The sequence below is a fragment of the Hylobates moloch genome, unplaced genomic scaffold (genome assembly GCF_009828535.3).
Source record: "Hylobates moloch isolate HMO894 unplaced genomic scaffold, HMol_V3 SCAFFOLD_2, whole genome shotgun sequence".
Classification (NCBI taxonomy): domain Eukaryota; kingdom Metazoa; phylum Chordata; class Mammalia; order Primates; family Hylobatidae; genus Hylobates; species Hylobates moloch.
Genome location: NW_026652277.1, coordinates 59,013,914 through 59,036,904, shown reverse-complemented (window position 1 = coordinate 59,036,904; position 22,991 = coordinate 59,013,914). Strand labels below are relative to the sequence as shown.

At 36.1% G+C, this 22,991-nt stretch overlaps 1 protein-coding gene across 3 annotated transcripts in view; it reads right to left on the bottom strand.

The window, feature by feature from the left end:
* Positions 1-9,468: 9,468 nt before the first annotated feature.
* The window catches only part of RASSF6 (Ras association domain family member 6), a 42,927-nt gene continuing 29,404 nt past the window's right edge, over positions 9,469-22,991 (bottom strand). For 2 of the 3 annotated variants that reach the window (XM_032164203.2, XM_032164186.1), the window contains 7 exons: positions 20,112-20,206; positions 17,613-17,797; positions 14,270-14,371; positions 13,898-13,949; positions 9,844-9,962; positions 9,644-9,741; positions 9,469-9,544 (listed from right to left, as the gene is read on the bottom strand). In XM_032164203.2, the coding sequence (XP_032020094.1) occupies positions 9,469-9,544; positions 9,644-9,741; positions 9,844-9,962; positions 13,898-13,949; positions 14,270-14,371; positions 17,613-17,797; positions 20,112-20,206 (727 nt within the window). The remainder of the gene's footprint in view (positions 9,545-9,643; positions 9,742-9,843; positions 9,963-13,897; positions 13,950-14,269; positions 14,372-17,612; positions 17,798-20,111; positions 20,207-22,991) is intronic. The other variant, XM_058429892.1, reaches the window with a different exon arrangement.

The window sequence follows — 22,991 nt, the reverse complement described above, 5'->3', positions numbered from 1 at the left end:
TTGTATGCAAACAATTCACTTACAAGCCAGAATTCCTACAAGCATAATACAGTTTTTTTGTAAACTCTTAGTGATAGAATATGTATTTATGAATTCCTTGGGAAGGATTGCAAACTTGAATGACCACAAGGGCCAGCCAATTACGGAGTGGGAACTGTGGACAGGAGGAGATGCTTTGTTGAGTCCAGAGGTGGCAGTGACTGTTCAGCACCAGACACATTGCCATATGGGAACTCAGACTTCAGGTAGTTGGGTCTCCTGCATTTTGAAAGAAGCTAGAAATGTCCTGGCTTTTAAATGTTCACAACTAACATAGGATTTTTTTTTTTTAAATATGATGAAGTCAAGTGTATGCAGGTTTTGTTTTAAGGGACTTAGAAATAGGCAAGAGCTTTAGATTCATATACTTGGTCAGCTCTTCTGTTTTAATCAACTTAATATCTACTGCCAGACCCATGGTAAAACATTTAAAGAATAGAGAGTTGGGGTATTAACATCTCTGGTGTGCATTCAGAAGTGTATATTAACTAGGCAAACTGATTTCAATATACACTAAGACACTATTGCTGTGGAAATTGTCTGGAAATGGAAATATTTCCAAAGTCCCTTTAGGGAGAGTTATTTGGAGCTAAACAGAACAAGAGAATCTCAGTTTTCCTTAAAATTCTTTGTAGAATAATCTTAGTTATATTTCCAAAATTATATTTGATACTGGTTAATAAAGGTAAACGCTGCTATCTGAACTCACTTATTATAAACGTCCAAACTTGCATTTGGTATTAAAATGTTGACAGGCACAACTTCCTAGTGGAAAGCACATCGGACTGTGAGTTGGGAAATGTGAGTTCCAGTCCTAGTTTTGAGTGCATAGCTGTGGAATGGAGGTCAAGTCATTTGATTTACCCAGGCTTTTGTGTTACAACTGCATCAGACCTGAAGCCAGCAGGGCACTGGGTCTCACCCAAGTCCATGGTAGTTATCACCTGGCTGCTGCCTATATTCATTCAATGCCCTAGGGCTGTATAATCAGCAGATGGTGAAGGCAGCCAGGCTTGTGTCCTTCCCTTCGTGGTGGTGAGCTCCCCCAGGCCACGGGTGAGTCCAGAGATGCTGTCCAGGAGCCAAGGCCTGGGATCAAAACTGTTAGAAATCTACCTGATGATTTTTATTCTGTAGCTAAGCTGGCATTCAAATAATGAGACAGTGTCCATCCCTCTCCTCCCTCCTTCCCCTTTCCACAGGCAAAGGAATATCTCCCTGTGGCCACCACCACCACAGGCCTACAGGGACTAATGCCAGGCTACCAATGATGTTCATTTAAGGCCCAAGTCCTCTTCTGTCAGCTTGTGGTAATGCTGCCAGACCAATGACTCACAATTCAGGGCAATGGGCTCCCCTCTGGCCCAGGACCAGTCCAGAAATGCTGTCCAAGTGTTGAGGCCTAAAACTGGGGACCCCAGGAGCCTGCTTGATATTCTACTCCACTGTGGCCAAGCTGGTACAAAACAGAGTCCCCTTTACTTTTCCCTCTGCTTTTCTCATGTAGAAGGAGTCTCCCACCATAGCCACCATAGCTGGAAACGTGCTGAGTCTCACCTGAAGCCAGCACATTTCAGAGTCTCAACCAAACCCATAGCATACTACCTGAGTATCATTGCTGGTTATAAAGGGCCCAGGGGCCCTTTAGTCAGCAGCTGATGAATCCTGCGATGACTGTATCCTTCCCTTCTAGGCAGTGGGTTCACTTCTGGCCCAGGGTGTGTCTAGAAATGTTGTCAGGGTTTAGGGCCTGGAATGGGGGTCTCATGACTTTGCCTGGTGCTCCATCCTACTGTTGGTTAGCTAGTATCCAAGATGCAAGTCAAAATTCTTTTGATTCTTCCTTCTTCCCTCCTCAAGCACAAGGAAGGAGTCACTTTAGTTGTTGTAAGCTGTGCTGCCTATGGTTGGGAGAAGAGTGTGCAAGCACTCCCTTAGCCACCCTGGCTGGTGTCTCACAAGATTGTGTGCTGCTTAAATCCACTGCCTCTGACCCCAGCACAGTACTAGGGCTTGCCTAGAAGTTGCAATCCTTGTGGTCTAGACTGCATTTCATGTTTTTTTAGCATCCCAGAGAACTTTAGCCCATGGTTCTGAGGCTTGCTGCAACTCAAATTCCAAAGACGGAGACAGGCAATTTCCCTGTGGCTAGGGCTTGTCTAAATGCTCCCGCCATGGATAGAAATTGGATATATTCAGTCTGGTTCTGCTTTCTACTGTGACAGGGTAGCACTGAGTTCAATGTAAAATCTCATAATCCTTGTGCTGTCCTTCCCCCAAGTGCACAGTTTCTCCACACTATACGGCTGCTGGGGGATGGAGGATGGGTGGTTTCTGCAATTCAAGACTGTCTTTCCTACCCTCTTAATGCCTCTTTCAGTGATATGAAATTAAAACCAGGTGTTTTGATTGCTCATTTGATTTTTGGTTCTTATGAAGGTTTTTTCTTTTTTTCTTTTTCTTTGTGTGTGTGTGTGTGTGTGTGTGTGTGTAAATCGTTGTTAAATTTGGTGTTGTGTTTGATTGGTGGAGAAGAATGATTGGTGGAGGCTTCTATTTGGCCATCTTGCTCTGCCCTTCCCAGCTAAGTCTTAGAAATTTTTCTATTTTGTGATCATACGTATTTAGGTTTTTACTTTTTCTTTTTTTTCCTCACAAATGTAATTATTTGTTTGTTTGCTTTTCCTAAAGGTCCAAATGGATCAAAAAGTACTAATGTCTATGGGGAGGTTAAATGATCCCAGAAAATGTCAATGTAGGATCTTTGATGAGATCTAAACTTATTCTTATAAATCATCAAACATATCTAATATTCAAAATAAGAATCAACAAAATAAATTTTCAGGTGCTCACAAAGTTGCTCAAGAACACTGGCCAGTCTACACTGAAATCGTCCTTTCTTACCCAGCAGAGAAATCTAATTACTGTAACCCTCAGAAAACCCACCGTAATTACCCCTGTCTCTCAACAACAAGCTTTCTGCTTCTCAAGAGCAGAAACAGAAACATGAAATCAAAGAGCTTTCAAAGGGCTCAGGTAGATGTGATGGACTGCCACACCAAGCTGGGAATTGTCTGCCAAGTTTCCACAGTGAACAAAACCCTAAAAGCAACTTGGAGTTTTTGTCTATGCCAATACTGAAAATTTTTATTGCCAAACTGAATGAAATAAGCTTCATAATAACATTACCTTCGTAAAGGTTTCACCTTTACTCTTTACCCTAAATATGTGATGCTGTATTGGCACCAATACAATATAATGCACTTAAATTAATTTGAGCTTGAAGTGATGATTTGTAAGAGTACTTTTTTTCTTTGGAAACCTTTCTGCAAACGACATAAAGAACTGATGTGTATCATTTGGACTTGTTTTTATTTTTCCAGATATTTTTGTATAAAAGATAAAGTAAAATGAATTATTAAATAAATGAATTTAATAATGAATGAATGAACTTAAATAAATGAATAATGAATGAACTTAAATGAATTATTTTGATTAGAGAACTATAGAAAAAATTATCATTATAATACCCTTTCCTTGAGTTTAAGTAATTATTTTTCCTCACTTCAGTGACTTCAACACGTTCATATGCATTAGTGAATTAAATCCAATAAACATTTGCTGAGTACCTAATGCATTCAATACACTGTGCTAGATACTACAAGGAATAATACAAACATGAATATGATTGCACCAGATCACTAATGCATTTATACAAGATATAAGCACATAAAGAATTATAATAAAAGGCAAATTTCAAAATTCTGGTGTCACAAGAGCAGAGCTAACTGAAACTGTGGTACACAGGAGCTTGAGATCACACATTGTTACAGAGACCAGGAAAGGTAATGGAAGAAGTGACCCTAACCGGGGACTAGAAAATGGGAATGTTTCAACAGAAAGAGATGTGCTAAAGTGTGCAGTGTTTCAGGGAAGACTGAGTGATTTAGTATGGCTGGTTTTAAGACAAAAATGACATAGCTATGGGCAATAAGACTTAGTAGAAGATAAGGCTACAATGGTGGTTGGGGAATATACTGAAGTTTAATTATAACATAATATTTATCACATTCTTATGTGCGAAATGCCAGGCTTTACATGTGCTATTCTTGTAACTCCCCCAACTGTCCAATGAAGTAGGTACTATTATTCCACTTAAAAATGAGGACACACTTTAGAATGGCAGATTCAGGAAGCATAGTTTGGGGGAAGCCACAGATTATGGTGGTTAACTGTATGGCTTCTGGAGCCATAAGTTTAAATCCTACCTATGAAATCTCCTAACTGCTCCATGGCTTACTTTCTTTATTTGTAGCATGAGGTTGAAAGAGTAATTTCCTTATGGAATTGTAATGAATATTAAACGTAGTGCCCAGCAAATAAGTTGTTACTAGTTTGAACAATATGAAATCATTGCCTTTGTAGGTCAAATACTGGCAATTTCAAATGGCTCGGTCTAATAGGTATTAGATGTTATTAATTAAAAAGACAAATGAATGTCATTGTAAGGTTTTGGCCTCTGTAACTACATCCTATTTCTCATTCTTTCCCATATATATGCCTCCACCTAATAGTTATACCTGCTGTCTTTATCACTTCATCAATTGCATTGCAAAGGGCTTCTTTCCCCTGCAGTTTCAAAAACCAATCTAAATAGCCCTAAACCAAATTAAACAGTAATGACACCTAACTGAATATTTCATAGTAGAGCCAAGAGATAATAAAATATACCACTATATCAGGGAAAAACATATATATAATATTTAATATTTTTTCAGCTATGGGACCAGACTTGTAATAATACATACATACACTTGTAATAATACATACATATGGGGAATTTTATAAAAATATTTCAGATAATTCCTTCACTCATTCATTTATTCTTTCATTCACTTATTTATTCAATCAATTTTTATTGAGCACATCCTATGCACAAGACACAATATTAGGTACAGAAAAGCTGTGAAGATAAGTGTGACACATTCTTTACCATTAATAATAATATATATTATCTAAAATTTAATTTGAGCTAATATATAACTGACAATGAAATACTTGGACCACCTAAAACAAGGATAAATGGTTCTGTGACAAGTTTATATTCTTGCATTATGCAAAAATGATTCTAAAATAAACTATTTTTTTCCCAGAAATTGTATGAGCTATACATTGCTATGTAACAAATTGCCCCAAATTTAGCAGCATACTACAACAAACACTTCTTATCTCATACAGTTTCTGCGGATGAGGAATCCAGAATGGTTTCCTTGGGTTTTCTGGCTGAAGGTCTCTCATGAAGTTACGGTCAAGCTATTAGACAGGGCTGCAGTCATCTGAAGGCTTGACTGAGGCTGGAAGATCTACTTCTAAAATGGCTGTTGACAGGAGGCCTCAATTTCCTGCTGGCATTTGACAGAAGGTCTCAGTTTTTCATCATGTAGGTCTTTCCAGGGCTGCTCAGGACATGGCAGTTGACTTCCCCCAGAGCAAGTGTTCCCAGAGAGAGCAAGGAGGAAGCCACAGTGACTTTTATGACCTACTTCAAAGTCTCACAGTCTCTTCCATTTTCCTGTATTAAAAGTAAGTCCCTAATTGCTAAAAGAGTACATTTTTAAATGCTCTCACCACAAAGAAATTATAAGAGGTTATGGATATGTTAATTAGCTTGATTTAATAATTCCACAATGTATACATATATCATAATATAATATTGTACCCCATAAATACATACAATTATTATTTGTCAATTTAAAATACAAAGAAGTAAGTCAAGTCCAGCCCATTTTCAAGATGAGGAAGATTAAGCTCCATTTCTTCAAAGGAGGAGAATCAGACTTTACGGATATAAAACTACCACAGAAGTGATGTTAATGTCTCATTTGAATAATTGATTTGAAATTTTTTGCATTTGGTAGAACTCTGTGCTTGCATGTGCTTGTTACCTTTTTGTTCATAAGTTTTAAATAATAACTTTACTATTTCCTGATTTAAAAAGTAACAAATAAAAACTATCTATAGTGAATCACTGATAATTCTACAATGCAGATATAGCCATTTTAACATGTTTTTGTTTCTTGTGTGTATATATATGCAAATATTAGTGTTCACACACACAAATATATATATACACATACATATATAATATATATGCCTTAAGTATATAATAAATATTTTGGAACACGTGTATGTGTATATTCTTATTTAGATGTACAAGAATTTAACCCTGTAATTAAAATTATTTGGAAACATAATTTTTTTTTTTTTTTTTTTTTTTAGACAGAGTCTTGCTCTGTTGCCCAGGCTGGAGAGCAGTGGCGCCATCTCGGCTCACTGCAATCTCTGCCTCCTGGGCTCAAGCGATTCTCCTGCTTCAGCCTCCCAAGTAGCTGGGATTATAGGCGCCTGCCATTGCAACCGGCTAATTTTTTTATTTTTAGTAGAGGCAGAGTTTCACCATGTTGGCCAGGCTGGTCTCGAAATCCCAACCTCAAGTGATCCACCTGCCTTGGCCTCCTAAAGTGCTGGAATTACAGGCGTGAGCCACCGTCCATGGCCTATTTCCCTCTTTCATCTTTTAAAATAATTTTCTGAACCTTTAGGCTTTTTATTTCCTTTTGTCACAATAAATAACAATATAAAACATATCTTTGCAGAATGTCTTTGTATCTCTGGTTATTTTCATATGATAGGATCTTACAAGTAGAATTATAGGATAAACAGACTACTAAATTGCCTTCAAGAAAAATTATATCCATTTGTGTTTTTACCAGAAGTTTGAGTCCCCATCTTATGCTGATTTATTGAGTATTTAATGTTATCATTTCTTAATCTTTGCTAATAGGCCAAAATGTGTATGTATGTATGTATGTATGTATGTATTTATTTATTTATTTATTTATTTATTTATTTATTTATTTATTTATTTATTTTACTTTGTACTTCGGTGGCATGTCAGTTATTATTTTACTGTCTCTCAGCTTCACATTCACTGTTGGTTGCCTGCTCCGTGAAAATAGATACACGCTCTTTAAATGTTTCCTTTGCAGCTTGCATGATGGCATGCTTTGTCAGTAGAGGGCGCTGGAGACACACTGCAAGAGGAAAGGGTCTTTCCTGATTCCTCCAGGCTGACAGGCCAGACTCCCGGAGAGCAGGCTTTTCTCCTTCACTACTTTGCCTGGAGTGGTTTCTCCAGTGCTGGTTGCCTGTAGGGTGCAGCTTTCTCCAGCATTTCTCCACTTGCTTCTCCAGCTTTTGCTTTGGGCAGTGGTGGTATAACCTGGAGCCACAGTGCAAGCCTGTCCTGAAGCTCCAATTGCTGTTCTCCATATCTTCTCTTCAGCTGGGTGCACACTCATACAGAGGACCCTGCTGGGCTGGCCAACTACTGAGCCACTTGCTTGAGCTTTGTCTTGTGCAGTCTCGTCACACACAAATTTATGCTAGGTTCCTGCAAAGTAGGCCCCTCCGGCTCCTAATCCCAACAGTGCCTCGAACAGAACCCCTGACTCCTTCTTTGTGCTCACCCTTTGGCAAAGCCCCAAGTCCCTCTGCATATCTGCCCACCTGCCTCAGCTGGCCCACACCCAGGGGGTTGGCTGTACCAGCCTGTCTGGTATCTGTGGTCCTGCTCTGGCCTGGGCAAGCCAGCAAACTTCTCTCCAGTGGGCTGCAACCACACCTTCTCCAGTGAATTCCGAAACCCTCATTCCTGCCTTTCCTTGTTAGGATTCTTTCCCTCAGCCTTAGGGTGCCTTCTCTTTTCATCTTTATTATTATTCTCCTATCATAGCTTAATTATTATTTATATTAAACTTTCCCTGTTTAAATTACTGCCTTGTTTCTCTCTTCTGATTGATACAGACGAACACAGGTGATCACTGTTAAGATATGACTTTTTTCATATACTTAGTAGTCATTTGCATTTTCTCCTCTGTGATTTTTCTTTTCATATCTACCTTTTTTTTCTATGTAAGACTTGGTTCTTCTCTTATACATTTCAGTCTATTAAAGATTAACCTTTTGTCATGTTCTTGGCAGGTATATGACACTAGTTTTTTTACAAGTATGTTGAATTTTAACTATTACATTTGCCTCGTTTAAGTGAGATGAGACTATTTTCTTATTAATTGACAGGTGAAAGAATAACGATGCAAGCCTCTGGTTTACTCAGTAAGAGAGACTTCTTAGGCTTGAAAAGGCCATAGCACACTTTCACCTTCATCCAGTTTAGGTGTGGTAATACTGAGAAGTAATGCCTTTGTCTTAAAAATGTTTCATATTTTAATACTGTTAATCTTCCAGTTGGGTTTATTGCATATAATCTCATCCATTAGTATATGTAATAGGATCAAACAATTTACTACAATGCTTATGAGGAATGCAAACGGAATTAGCTTACAGAATGAAAGAATGTTGCCTATAACTCCATTTTAATATAGAATTTATAAATAAAATCATAGATTATACTTACAGCATTTCTTCATTTTTAGTTTTTTTTTTCAAGTGGGTTAAACAGATCTGTAAGTACCTTGAGAGTTGTCATGTAGAATAAGATGCTAAGAGGGCAGAGTTTGGGATTCCCTACCTAACTTCAGCTACAACAGTCATGTTTTATCCATTGTATTCATTCAGCAACAAATAGGTATTTGTGGGCCAAGTCTTGCTTTAGCTGATGTAATATGTCTATGTGATATAATCATTTTTTGAAAAATAAATAAAGAAAAAGTTCAATTAACTTAAAAAAGAGCTTAAGAAAAGCTTTGAACTGATGAAAGGTCTTTCATCAGTAGAAGAGAGAGAGAATAAAAGGGCTGAGGGGAGGTTCAGAAAATTTCAATTAGGATTTCTTAACAGAGTCCATAATCTTTTCCTTTCCAAAGGCCAGACAGCTCTGATGTCACAGATAGTCAGAAGTCAACCGGCCATTTAAGATAGTCCTAGATTTTATGAAAATGCCAGAGTTTTCAAGAAGCTACTGTCACTATCAGGTAGATTCCTTGATGGTATAAGACTGTATTTCTTTTTCATTCCACAACCGGCAGCTTCTTTTTTCTGAGTCATTTCTGAATCCATTGATTATGTTTCAGTTCTCTTGAGAGTCCAAGCTAAATGAAGTTTAAACTGCTTATCTGAAGACACCATTTAAATTTGAGTTCATTACATGTTTTACTATAAAAGCTATTTGGCATATGCAGTATTCAAGCTTATTTCAGTTACTGAAACTAAACTCAAGCTCATTTTGTCCAACTGTGAACCCTAGTTAACCTCATCACTTCAAAAGGAAATGAGCTTTTTTGACATTCAATTTTCTACGATTCAAGTCTCATATATATTCGTATAAATGCAAGTACAGAACTTATGCATTCATCAAATAGTAATATCTCTGAGTTTTTTGAAATGTTTTAGCAATAGCAGCCTGTACTGCTAAACTGTTGTCTCTGTTTTTATTACTAGTTTATTTTGAAGACATTTCAGTATAATTGCCTTTTCTTTCTTGAATCTGAAAATGAGAAGAAGAAAGACTATTAAAAATTGGACATATTTTGTGCATTGGACCTATTAAAGAACCGAGTATCCAATGTGCATGCTCTTGACTTACTTTGTTACTATTCTTTGAATCTCTTTTTTCTCTTCTTCATTTAATCTTTGAAGAATGGATTCCAAGAGAGAAAAGTGAAAGTTAATGTACTGAGCCACCTAAGAAAGAAGAAGAAGAAAAAAAGAAAGCAGCACAATTATGCAAGAGGTGCTGAGTCAGGAGGGAAGCAAAAAACAGATTCAGGGTGATGGTATTCTTACATCACTGCTAATTTCTTCTGCATCCTTATCCATGAGGAAAATGCGAGCATTCTTTTCAGAAGGTCCCTGTAGGAGCCTCTGCAGTAGCGGAATGTCTGTCTTCTTTAGTCGTCTTTGTTCTGCAGTGAAAACAAGAATCAACCACAATCAGAAGTTCATGCTGGAGGAAAAGAAGGAAGATAGTTTTCCAATTTATTTTTCTTATTTAACTCACTTTGAAAAAAATAACACCTGCAACAGGAGGCAATTCTTCAAAAAAGCAAATTGAAATTAAAACTTAAATGAACTTCTCTTTCTCTTACTGTATCTCAAGGTCTGATTAATGTCTCAAAGAACTCAACCTTCCTTTGATTAGAATGTTCAAACAAATCTCCAGTCTGATAGGCCTTTTATAAAGTAATATGCCTCAATAATTATTTAGGTTTCATTCCATCATTCCTTCATCCATACAACAAATATTTATTGGTTCTTTCCAAGTTCAGTTGATGTAATTCCATCTTTCCGGTTCTTCAGGTCCAAAACCATGTAATTATTTTCAATTCTTCCTTTGTCTCGCTCCACACCCAATTCTTGGCTCATCTTTAAAAATATATTCATGAAGTTTTTGAGATCAATAATATTCTTATTATTCATTCATCTGTGGGCTTAATCCATTCAGCCATGAAAATGAGATAGAGAAAGAAAATATCTTCCAATCTGGTGTGTTTCCAGAACTTCAAATTTCCAAAAGTTATAATATAAATACTCCTGCTACAAAAGTACTTACAGCTTTCTGTCAAAGTAGTTTCACATCTGGGATTTCATTTTTATCAGAATGAAGCATGAACAAAACATAGTGTCCTTATATTCATCTTATTTCCTCATTCTCTCCCTCACCTTGCTTACTTTCTTCAGAACAGTGAGAACTGTTCTCATTCCCTGAGCTGGACTTATCCCAGGAAAAGAGTCAAGAGAGAGTCTAGAACTCAAAAGCCCAGCCTCCCCACAATTAAAGTGACTTTACCCATTCCTGTTCACACAGTGTCAGTGTTTACTGCTGTAATTCCTCGGCCATTTCTGAAGCAGTTGGGAGCCTTGACAATTAAGCTCCTCTCATCCACCCACCAGAATCCTCCTTTGACCTTCAGGTCCAGTGTTAACTTGGTTTAGCATCCTCTTGCTTCATGATTCTGCTTTATGATTACCTGGGATGATTATTAAAAATGCATATTCCTAGAGTTGTCCCCTGATCTGGAAGGGCTTGGGAATCTGTATTTTAAGTGAACTCTATAGGTAATCTGAAATGAACTACAACGTGAGATACACTGTAATGGGCTTTGTAGATATAAAGTTAAAACCCACTTATCTCTGTTTTCCAGATTACTGCCCAAACAGGAGCCATATGCGCTCTTCTTTTCTTTGTTTCTGGTCCCTAAAGGGTCCTAGTTATTATTATCCTCAGTTATGGATATGTACAAAATTTTGACACAAAATAGAAAGGAAAATGGGATTTTTATAGGTGCAATTATAAAGAACTATATTTTTTATAAGGGAAATAGACTTTTTTTTCTTATAAAACAACACGCTTGTTCGTTCATAGGTCCAGCACCTTGTGTGGAGCCCAAGAATGACTGGAAGGAAACTAAGCCATATTTCTGCTCAACTGCAGGCTAAAATTAGAGGTGTGAGGAAAGAACGGGGTGTATGTGAATGGATTCCAAGTCTTGGAGAACATCAAAGAGGGAATTTTCAAATTTTGTACAACCTAGCTGTTCAAATCATCACACAATCATTTAAGACTTCTTAATAAAACTGCGTTTTTTACACTTAAAAACATTCCCTTCCCTAAACATGCATGCTATTGTAATTGGAACAAACGAGAAAAGTATAAAGCAGGAAGTAAAGCATAACTGGAATTTCCGAGCCCTGAAATACTCCGTATTACCCTTTGAGTGTCCCCTTCACGCAACTCATAATACATAAAGGTGATCATATCGTGCTTGCTATTTTTATTGTACATACATTTTAAAAAATCATTTTTTCTTTTTTTTTTTTTAGACGGAGTCTCCCTCTGTCACCCAGGCTGGAGTGCAATGGCGCGATCTCGGCTCACTGCAACCTCCGCCTCTTGAGTTCAAGCTATTCTCCTGTCTCAGCTTCCTGAGTAGTTGGGATTACAGGTGTGCGCCACCACACCTGGCTAATTTTTTTTTTGTATTTTTAGTAAAGACGGAGTTTCACCATATTGGTCAGGCTGGTCTCAAACTCCTGACCTCAAACGATCCGCCCACCTCGGCCTGCCAAAGTGCTGGGATTACAGGTGTGAGCCACCGTGCCCGCCACCCCCCTTCTCATCCTCTCATCTGCATCTCCCCAGTCCCCCACCAGGTAATGTATCTCAATGGTTTTGTATTTATCACTCCATACCTTTCTCCCTGGTCATATGACCATATATACCACATATACCACATATTTAAATGGGAGCTTGTAACCTTTTACAAAATGGGATCTTTTATATATACTTTTAGGCACCTTGCATTTCTCACTTAAAATATATTATGGAATTCCCTCCATTCTAGTGGCATAAATCTAACTCGTTCCATTCAATGGCAGCCTAACAATCACTTATTTAATCATTTCCCTAGGATGAGTAACTTTGTCTTTAGCTTTCTGTCCTTATAAACAGCCTTGCACATAAATCTGTAGGCACTAGTGCTTATATTTTTGTGGGATAGATTCTCACAAGTGGAATGGTTGAGTTAAAGGACATATATACTGTAAACTTTAATAAATATTGCAACAATAAATTCCAATAAAGAGAAAGTCATATTTTCACCAGTGTTGCATAAAAATATCTTTTTACCCTGATGCATGCCAGCCGTGGGTAGAATCATTTTAAAGCATTTTGCCAATCTGAGAAGTGCAAGATAATATTACAGTGTGGCTTGACCTTGCATTTCCTTAGCTATTTTCATTTCACTGAGTTTAAGACTTTTCTAAAACTATTTAACTGGTTATTATAGTTTTTTCTTTCAATTGTATTTTCATGCTCTTTTCTATTTTTATTGGATTGTTTGTTGTTTTGTTACCATTTTGTAGGAAATTATTGGTATTATAGTTATTAATCTTTGGAGTACATTGACAATATTCTTTGTAATCTACTATTTGTATCTTTTAAATTGTTACACAGTCCAATATTGCTACCATTTATTTTATATCTTTTGGTTTTCTTTCTTTCCTAAACAACTAGAATATGAGTATATATATGCCCTTAGAATTTTCCAAAAAATAGATCTTTAAGCTTTCAATTATAAGAACTTTAATTTTATATATGTTTGGAGATACAGCTTTCATTTTCTTAAGGTTGTTCTGGCATCAAAATGTATTATTTTATTCTAATAAATTTCTGGCTCAAACATTCTGACACTTAAATTATAGCATGAGTTTTTTCTACAAATTGGCATATAAAATTTTTCATTTGTGAAGTTTTAAAAACTTTCATTTCAGTATCACTTTAAGTTTTCCCTATTCTCTCTGTTATGCTCCTAGCATCCCACTTATAGCGCCTTCCCAATGTTCTGCTTCTAACCTTTTACCCCCTACCACAAAGTTCTGAATATGCATCTCTACTGAGGAAGAGATAGCACTCCTGCAATGTGTCAGACCCTGTGCTAAAAAAGAGGCAATATCAATGTCAGAGAGAACAGGTATGCAATAGTGACTCCTCTAAGAGCGACACTCAGAAAGGAAAGCCAAAAAGAAAGTTACAGAGGTGAGCAAAGACAAAAGTGCCTAACAATTCTAGAGCGTTTTGATCTCCGTTCAGATAATTTAATGTCCGGCCAACAAGCAAACTCTTTCATATAATAGACCCTTCAGGGATACCTTATTCTTAAGTTATCTTTCTTTAAAACTGTGGACTATAGATAATGTTCTAAAGACCACTCCTTCCTTTTCTCCTACCCATTCCTCCCCTTTCTCCACAGAATGAGGTAAACTGTTCTTCTGCCTTCCCCCTGGGCAGCAAACTGTGACACTCTAGAGTCAGGTACAAAGTGTGATCAAGCTTTCTTACCTCCTGTTGCAAAAATAATGTGAAGAGCAAAATCCTGGGGACTATTTTCAATCTGTCAATGGAAAAAATGAACAAATATAAATTCTTTGTTGTTATATGATGTTTTCTAACCCGACCAGACCCAAATCATGTCTGTTTTCTCTCTTTCATTTTTCACTTTTAGACATAAAATCTTCTCTGCTCTTATGGGAACTATATAATTTTTCAAGGGATAGTTACCAAAAGGTGTTATACAAAGGAAAGAATCTTTCAGTACTCAACATACAATTTAGATTTACATGTTCATAGATCTTTTTCAGAAGAGTGGATTTGTGTGTTTATAGTTGAATTATATATAATATATTTATAGCTCAGTTAAGTGATAAAGGTTACCTTAAATTTTTGGAGAAGTTGCTTTATTACTTCTTCAGTTCTCATGTTACTGTTTACTGTGACCTTAGTTTCTGATTCAAAGGCTGGAATGAAAATTGATGTCTAGAAAAAGAATTGTCATATAAGTCTTTAAAATTATATTAAGGGTATTCAATATCTTGAACATAATCTTCTTACAGGGCAAAAAAAAATCCAAGGTCATTCATTGAAAAAATTTGTTTTGTTTTTGTTTGTTTTTCTTTGTTGTTTTTGAATATTATGTGTTCTTTTAAGCAGCTTTATATTGTTTCTAGAGTAAATTAGGTAAAACACCATTTGAGGATGCTTATAACATTTTCACTGGACAATTATACCCCTTTTTAGTGCAGTTTAAGATTTCAAAATAAATAAGAAAGAATGTCACCAGATGCGTATTTAAAAATGGATAGAGATATTAAGTAAGGATTTATTTCCACATATTTTATTTATATGCACAATCTCCAAGTATTCCAAGGCTCTGTAGAAATGGGGTGGGTTCAGCAGAGGTGGAGAGGGGTGGGTTTTGGGGTGGCTCATTGGATGTTAAAAAGATAAGTCCTATATTGAGAGATCAGCAAATTAACATCAAAGTATGCAGACACACACATATATAACACCCACACATGTAACACACACACACACACACACACACACGGCATTTGTGTGATTAAAAATATGGATATGTAAATAAGTTTTCTGAGAATATGTGTGGAGAATGTCTAGGATAAACTTTTATAAGTATGAGAAAATTCAATATCTGTAGACATTTTAGTGCACTGATAAGTTATTCTGTGACATTTACGATTTCTATGGAGCCCTGAAAAACCAGATGTTCATCCTGAGCTAAGGCGAATATGTTGTACATGTGGTTTGATGTTGTTTGTGTGAAGAAGCTTCATGCAGTATAATAATAACATAGATTACCATTCAGGAGACCTAGATTTTAGTGCCCACTAAATGCCCACGAATTCCAACTTTGTCAGCTCACTTAACATCTTTATTGACTCACTTAACATATATTTGATAAATGACTTCATTTATAAAATAAGAGAGTAAGACTAAATAATCTCTAAGAGCTCTTCTAAAATGTCAACATACAGTGAATTTATTTTTCAGAGCAGTATTTTAAATCTGTAGTCTTTATATCAGTTGTGTTGGCCAAAACATATAATGAAACCTGCTATCATTTACTATTGCATGGATAGAAATATGCTACTGGTCAACTTATATTCACCATAACTAATCTCCAGATATGACAATCTAAGCCTTTAATATGTGTGTTATTCATAGCCTAATAATATTGGCATTAACAAGGGGCTTCATAGTATAAAAACATATCTTACGACACACAGCAACTTAAGAAACATATCCACTAAAATTCCTAGATGTCCATCATTGTATAATTGTTGATAGAATGCTTTGTTTTTTCTTTTTTGTTTGTATTGTTTTCTGCTGGTTATTAAATTGCAGTGAATGACATTTGTGTAAAATATCTATAGTCCCAGCTTGAGGTCATTCAATCAACAGCAACAACATAAGCTAATGTAAACTGAGTTCTTCTTTTGTGCCAGGTACTATTCTTATGCTGAACTTACCTCATTTCATTCCATCCCATCATCAGCCTTGAAAAGTAAGAAGAATGAAAGAACTAAGATGAAAAGATTGAGGAGGTTTTAAACTTGCTCAGCAAGAATGTAAAACCAGGCTGTCAAGCTCCAGGGCTCAAGCATTTAACCACCATTCCGTGCTGCCAACTTAGTGTCAATTTCATTTTCAGCACAAGTGATCCAATCTGAAAGCCACTTGCTTGGAACAATGTGGCTTTCCTTCTTTTTTTTTTTTTTTTTTTGAGACAGAGTCTCGCTCTTTCACCCAGGCTGGAGTGCAGTGGCACGATCTCGGCTCACTGCAAGCTCTGCCTCCCGGGTTCACGCCATTCTTCTGCCTCAGCCTCCCGAGTAGCTGGGACTACAGGCGTCCACCACTGCGCCCGGCTAATTTTTTTTTTTTTTTTTTTTTTAGTAGAGACAGGGTTTCACCGTGTTAGCCAGGATGGTCTCGATCTCCTGACCTCGTGATCTGCCCATCTCGGCCTCCCAAAGTGCTGAGATTACAGGCGTGAGCCACTGCGCCTGGCCGGCTTTCCTTCTTCAACACAAATTACCCCACAAGATAACGACATACAACACAATTTCTGAGAAGAGGGAAACAAGACAATTGGTAGGTGCCTCGCTGTGGGGGACTATCAATGCTACTCTATAGCAATGAGAATGATTCTGGAACCCTAAAATTCTGATATGAATAAAGAATTGGGAAAAGAGGTTTCTCCCCACCAGGCTCCAAAGACACACTATCGATACCTCCCAAGGGTAGAAGAAGAAATAAAGTAGAAATCCTCACAGGAAAAAGCCTACAAAGCAGTGAGTTCCTATTTCTTATTAAAGGCCTCAGAAGATACCTGGCACAGTGTAAGTGCTAAGTATTTATGAGATGGAGTGATGAATGATTGCTAAAGTACATCACATGAAAAATATTTGAGTTCTGGAAAGAAATGATGATATATTTCCTACCTTCAGCAAAATGTAATGTCTTACAAGCACTATGGAAAGGCACATATAAATTTAACACATATTCAATGAAAAAGCGGAATGTGAATTGTATCTAAACTACAACTACACTTATATAAAAAGGGTATGTGTATAGGTAAAAGACCTGGAACATGGCAACATGAGAAGTTTGATTTATTGGAATAAATTGGCCTGTGGCTTTTTCCTTGTATTTAAGTATTCATGTTCAAATGTCCTTTGATCCAACCGCTTCGTAGCACTTACATTATTCCAGTATTATTGTTGGTATGTTGGTTTCCCTGCTCAATCCCTGAGCTCCATACTGGCTGAGATATCCGCTGCCTCATCTGCATGTTTTTAATGCTTGGCACAGTGATAGAGTTCACCCATCATGGTGGTTAAAAACTTGTGTTCTGGAGTCAGACAAAGCTGGGTTCAGGTTGAGAGTTACTGCTTAAGAGTAGCATAATCTAAGACAAATTGCTTAATCTCCATGAGATCAATTAGCTTATATGTCAAGTAAAGAAAATAATGGTACCTACTTCATAGGATTGTTTTAGTGATTAATAAGATAATTCAGTAAAAATCTATTTAAAATACATTTACTTTAATACCTAGCACATAGAGAGTGCCCCCAAGATGTTAGACATGCTACTGTTATTATTATGACTCTAAATTGTGAATTGAATTGAGTGGTATTGTTAGTGAAACAGGGAACCTTATTTTATATTACATTAATGGAATTGTAACTCACTTACTTCATGGTTATAGAAGTGTCCATTAATAGAGGCTCTATTTTTCTGTCTTTCTTTTCTGTCCATCATCAGAGGCTTCATCCTTTTTCTCACCAGGGCTGCTTCACTCATGGTTCTATAGAGCACTGGGGAGTCTGGTTCATCCTCTGCATGTGGCTTCAGGGTGTTGCTGTGATAAGATAAATAGTCTGGGAAGAATAGATTATAAGCTCATATCATTTAGCTGGCTGTCTCCTAGCATCCTGAGTGGATTTGTGTATGCTCTCGTTAATTTTAGGAATATTACCATTTTCTGGCTGTGTAAAAGCATTATAGTCTACTGCTTAGCTGCATATTTACTTATTAAATGTTGCCTGAGACTGACTCAGCAAATTCTGCCAGTATCTCATATAAAATTCTTATGTCTCATTCTTATGTTTCATAAGAAATGATCACAATGATCATGTTTGGGGTTTGGGCATTCCGTTAATCTTAATTTATTGGAGGGTGCATTTTGTGGCATTTCAGAGTGTTAGAGCTGGAATAAATCTGATACTTTATCAGGTTTGATCTCTTATAGGTAAGAAAAAGTACAGTGAGTTGAAGTGGCTTTCCTATGGACATAGTACTCATAAATGATAGAATCAGGTCTGGATCCTTATTATATGCTGGCCCAAGTTCATTGGAGCTTTCCCTAAAAAATAAACACTGGGCCTTAGTTTTCCTAAAAATCTACAGAAAGCTCTTTGAGAAGCTATTTATGTGGTATGTGGAGCATTGAAAGATTTTGTTCCCATCTTTTATAAAAGCAAAAGGAATAATATGCTTTGGACTAGTCCTACTATTTGTAATATATCACAAAGGTAATTCACATAATATTCGTTTTAGAACATTTCAGAAGTATGATATGAATGACTTTTTCACTTAGTTGTCCACTATCCTATTATTTCTTCTCATTGAGTCATGTATATTTAACAATGATTCACAATTTATTGGTCAAAATTTGGTTATTGAATTATTACAATTTCTATAGCAGATTTTAGAGTATAAAATTATAGTGTAGTGTTGAACAGCTCTAGTATCTATTGAGTAGGCAGAAGGTGTTTAAATGGAATTGAATTGAGCTACAATGTGTTACTAGCCTAGGATGCAGAAGATTCAAACCTGCCTTCTGCCCCCTTTTCTGCTTGTATCCAATTGATAGTGCCTTTTTCAATTTCCTCTCCTGTGCATATTCATATGTAAGAATAAAACCATGCGGTGGCATTTGTGTTTTATTTTACTTTAGGATTTTAAATAATTTTCTACTGTAATTAGAACATCATCAAATAGGCATGAGATATTTCTTCATTCTCTAGCACTGCTGTTTAAATACAAATATATTTTTATGATGTCTTTGATGCCAAGATACTGGGATTTCCTTGGGTTTAATATATATTTCTAAAAGATAATTGGAAGGGCCCATATTTAACAAGATGTAAAGATCCCATGGGATAAAGAGATAAGGGAACCCTGGAAGGAACATCATGTTTGTCACAGGATCTGGGTTCTTGTGGAATAGCAGAGGAGGCAGAATTGAGAATAATTTAAAAAAAAAAAAAATAAAAAGAAAACAAACATTGCAAGTTGCTGGTAGGTTTATGAAGTTAATGCTAGTGGGATACCCTTGTTCACACTGAATCGACTTCGTAAATCACAGCCCCATTTCAGGCACATGAACCCTGTCTACCACCCCTCATTCTAGCTTCAGTCATCAGCATCCACTACTCTTTGAATCTTATGTGTTTTTGAGAATTACATGAAAAAATTCATATAAAATACAAAATATTATGCCTGATACTTACCAGAGTCTCAACAGATTACAGCTATCAATATCATTATTATTACTCTCACATCATCACCATTATGATTACAACTACTAATGTCACACATCCCTAGAGCCGGCATTTCCCATTGGTTTGCCAAGTTCAGTATGGATCCATTTGATCCTTAAGTGTATTTCTCTCTTAAAAAGATCTCTGAAATAACTCCATCAAATATAAAATTGACTCCAGCATATCTGTGTGTTTCTGAGAAGTAATATTATTGACATATCTATTAACTAACTAAAACGTTCAGCTTCTAAAAAGATACAGAATTAGGTCTGATGGGCTTGGCCTAACATATAAAGCTATTGAGAATAATAAATGACTCTAATCTTTGGGGAAGATATTTAACAATTTTATGAATACAAACTTTATTAAAACTATTAGCTCTCCCTATTCTAATAAATCTAAGTGACATAATATAATTTTTTTAAGAATTATATTTTTATATACCAAAGTAAGTTTCTTAAATATCATACAAGCACTATAGTGACTTAAGTTACTATGCTCCTAAGATATTTAAAAATATATATACATATAAAACAAGAGTTTATTGTGTAGTAGTAGGAAAAAGGTTAGATTTCAGGGAAACATATGGAGTCATACTTTACATTAATTAAAAATTAAGTCTCCCAATCAATAAGATTTTGATACTGACCTTCCTGGGAATTCCTTGTTTCAGACATAGGAATCTGGGTCCTGTCCAGCTCACTAATACGATAGAGATCGTCAAATTCCCCCCAGCGTGTCATTCTGAAAAGTAATAAATCTTGTAAGTACATCAGTTCCATTCATATTGAAGCCTATGATGGTTTCCAGATTTACAATATTAATATAGTAATACTGTGGGCCTCTGTAGGTGGATATATTGTCCAAAGTTATAAAATTTTATGATATTATTAAAATTATATTCATACCAAAGTTTTCAATATATGTTTTAAATGCTTCCTGTACTTTTATAGAGCATATCTTTTTGACATAATAATTCAGTTACATACTGAAACACAAGTTATATAGATTCTGTAAAACATATGTCCAAATTGAATTAGTAGAAACCAAGATGATCAATTGTTATAAAGATATTTCACAATACTCTTAGAGGAGTTTAGGTATAAAAGTGTTCTTTATACATTCTGTCAATACGTATTGTACCTTTTGCATTCAAAACATTGTTAGGTAGAGTGGCTCTAAAATAATAAAATATGGTGCCTATCTTTTAAGGCCTTTGACTACTATGAAGAATGTAGTTTACAAAGGAGGAAAATGTATGAGAATTTTGCCAGAAAATTATGATTTCATAAAGAAACTAGCAATTTTAAGTGCATTCTAGTGCTCAGAATACATGAAACCTGACAAATGTTTATTTTTACAGCAGGTCAAAACTCAATTTTATTTTATTTATCTGGTCTTAAACAAGTTTCTTATCCCCTCTGTGCCTGTGTCCTCATCTGTAAAATAAAAATGATAACAGTATGAGGTAGGATAGGGTTGTTTTGAGGATTAAAAGTTAATTTGTATAAAATTCTTGAAACAGTGCCCTGAAAATAGTAAGCATTCAATATAGATTAACAATAATTATAATTATCCTCATCTCCATTGTCATCATCATCATCATCATCACCAGCATCTGTATCTATTTCACTCCTGATGGGCCAGGAACCATTAGGGACCCAAGGTCTTCCTGGATCTCTCTAGGCAAATGGTTGCTATTATCTAAGAATCTCTTCAATAATGTCTGTTTTTCTTATGACTAAAATATATTCACTTATAGGGAATTTGTGGCATTGACTCTGCCCAAATTTCATTGGTGGCAACGAAAAATATTTATTAATACTAATGGTAGTGAATATGAAAAAAATCATCCCTTATCCTCTTTACTTTTGAATTCTTTTGAAGCCTGTTTTATGGCTACTATATCATTTGAGTCTCACAATAGCCTTATGAGGTAGAGAAGGTAATCCTAATATATTTGTTAATTTTCCAGCAAGCTGTACTATTCAGAATACAGCCAATGAAAACAAATGTCATAAAGCCCAACTATAGGTAATAACTTTAACTCAAAGGAAAACTACCAGGTCCTGACTCAGAATCTAATTAGTCTTATGGCAGATAAAATCATCCATTTCCCCCAATCTATAGCAGCTTAATAATCAGAAAGGGCAGACATAATTATCATAGAAGGAGGGTTAGGAATGGAAAAGTCAATACCAACGAAAAACAGAAACTAAAAATGCAAAGTAACCTGATGCTATGTCATAGGACTAAAGATAAGAATCCCTAGGATGCCAGTCAAATTCTTGGTGACCCTGGCAGACGTGACAGCTTGGTTTTGTCACACAAATATAGGAGGCCAAAAGTCGTCCAATATGTTCTGTGTTTGGCCCCTTATTTTTTCTACTATCTACAGACGAAAACACCAGTTTTCAGCTCTGGATTGTGTAATTTGAAGCATCACCCCATACAACTGTGCACATGACTAAGCTTCAGAGCAGTTATCCAGAGTTTTCAAGAGAAAACTGGTTGGAACTTTATGTAATATCAAATAGTTTAACTTGCCCAAACATGGGACTTCTGTTGCTCTGACTAAAGTTCAGGATGTGTATCATTTGCAAACTTAAGCTATGGGGAGGTTTTCTAAGGAGTTTAAAAATAAAAAGGAGGTAGAAATTTGATAGACAAATGGAATATGGTCACTTCCCTACCCATATTGTAAGAAAAAAAAAACACCACTGACGTTATTCAAATGTACACCTGTCCAGTTTGTGCTCTTTATGTTATTCTGTCATGACTTGTCCAAAATATGCAAAAGCTGAGTTTGGAAAGATATTAAAAACAGAAGTGAAAAATAGCATAAGCAAACACAACCTTAACAAGGCTATTCTTTTCTTTTGTTATGAAAGATTTCCAAAACACTTGTGCCAGATATGAGAGATCAAAGTACTGCCCATGGAATTGTTTCCATAAAGAATAACAAGTGGTCAGAGCTCAAATAAACTGATTTTTTAAAAGCTTCTTCACTCCAATTAAGCTGATACTTCCTCTGTGTGACTCATTTCAAACATAATTAAAACAAACTAACGTGACAAGACCAATGATTCTGTCAAAGGGTGAACTGAAAGACACAAGATTATAGCCCTTCCTGCAGCTGAAGTTCCATTGTCATTTACCGCACGTTTACCCACTGCAGATATAAAATCTGTCATCCTGCAAGAGCAGAGGTGTAAGTTTTGCCCAGAGATGCCCAGTATGGGAAAAAAAAATAGGAGAAGTTTAAGAGGAAGAAAACAGTCAATTTCTTTTCACAATTAAAGGCTGAGAATTTAAATGGATGTTATCTTAAATGAGACAACCAGAGGGGGGGTGTCTAGAATTGGACTGAAACAACAAAAGTGATACCTTAGGTGGCTATGCACCCCATTAGCGAACAAGAAACCAGAGAAAAGCCATTCAAATTGTGCTGTGCCTTCCTGCCTGAGTGTTCAGCTGGCTTCCAGGAAGTACTCTTGGCTAATTAATGACAACCAAATCTAATCTTGCT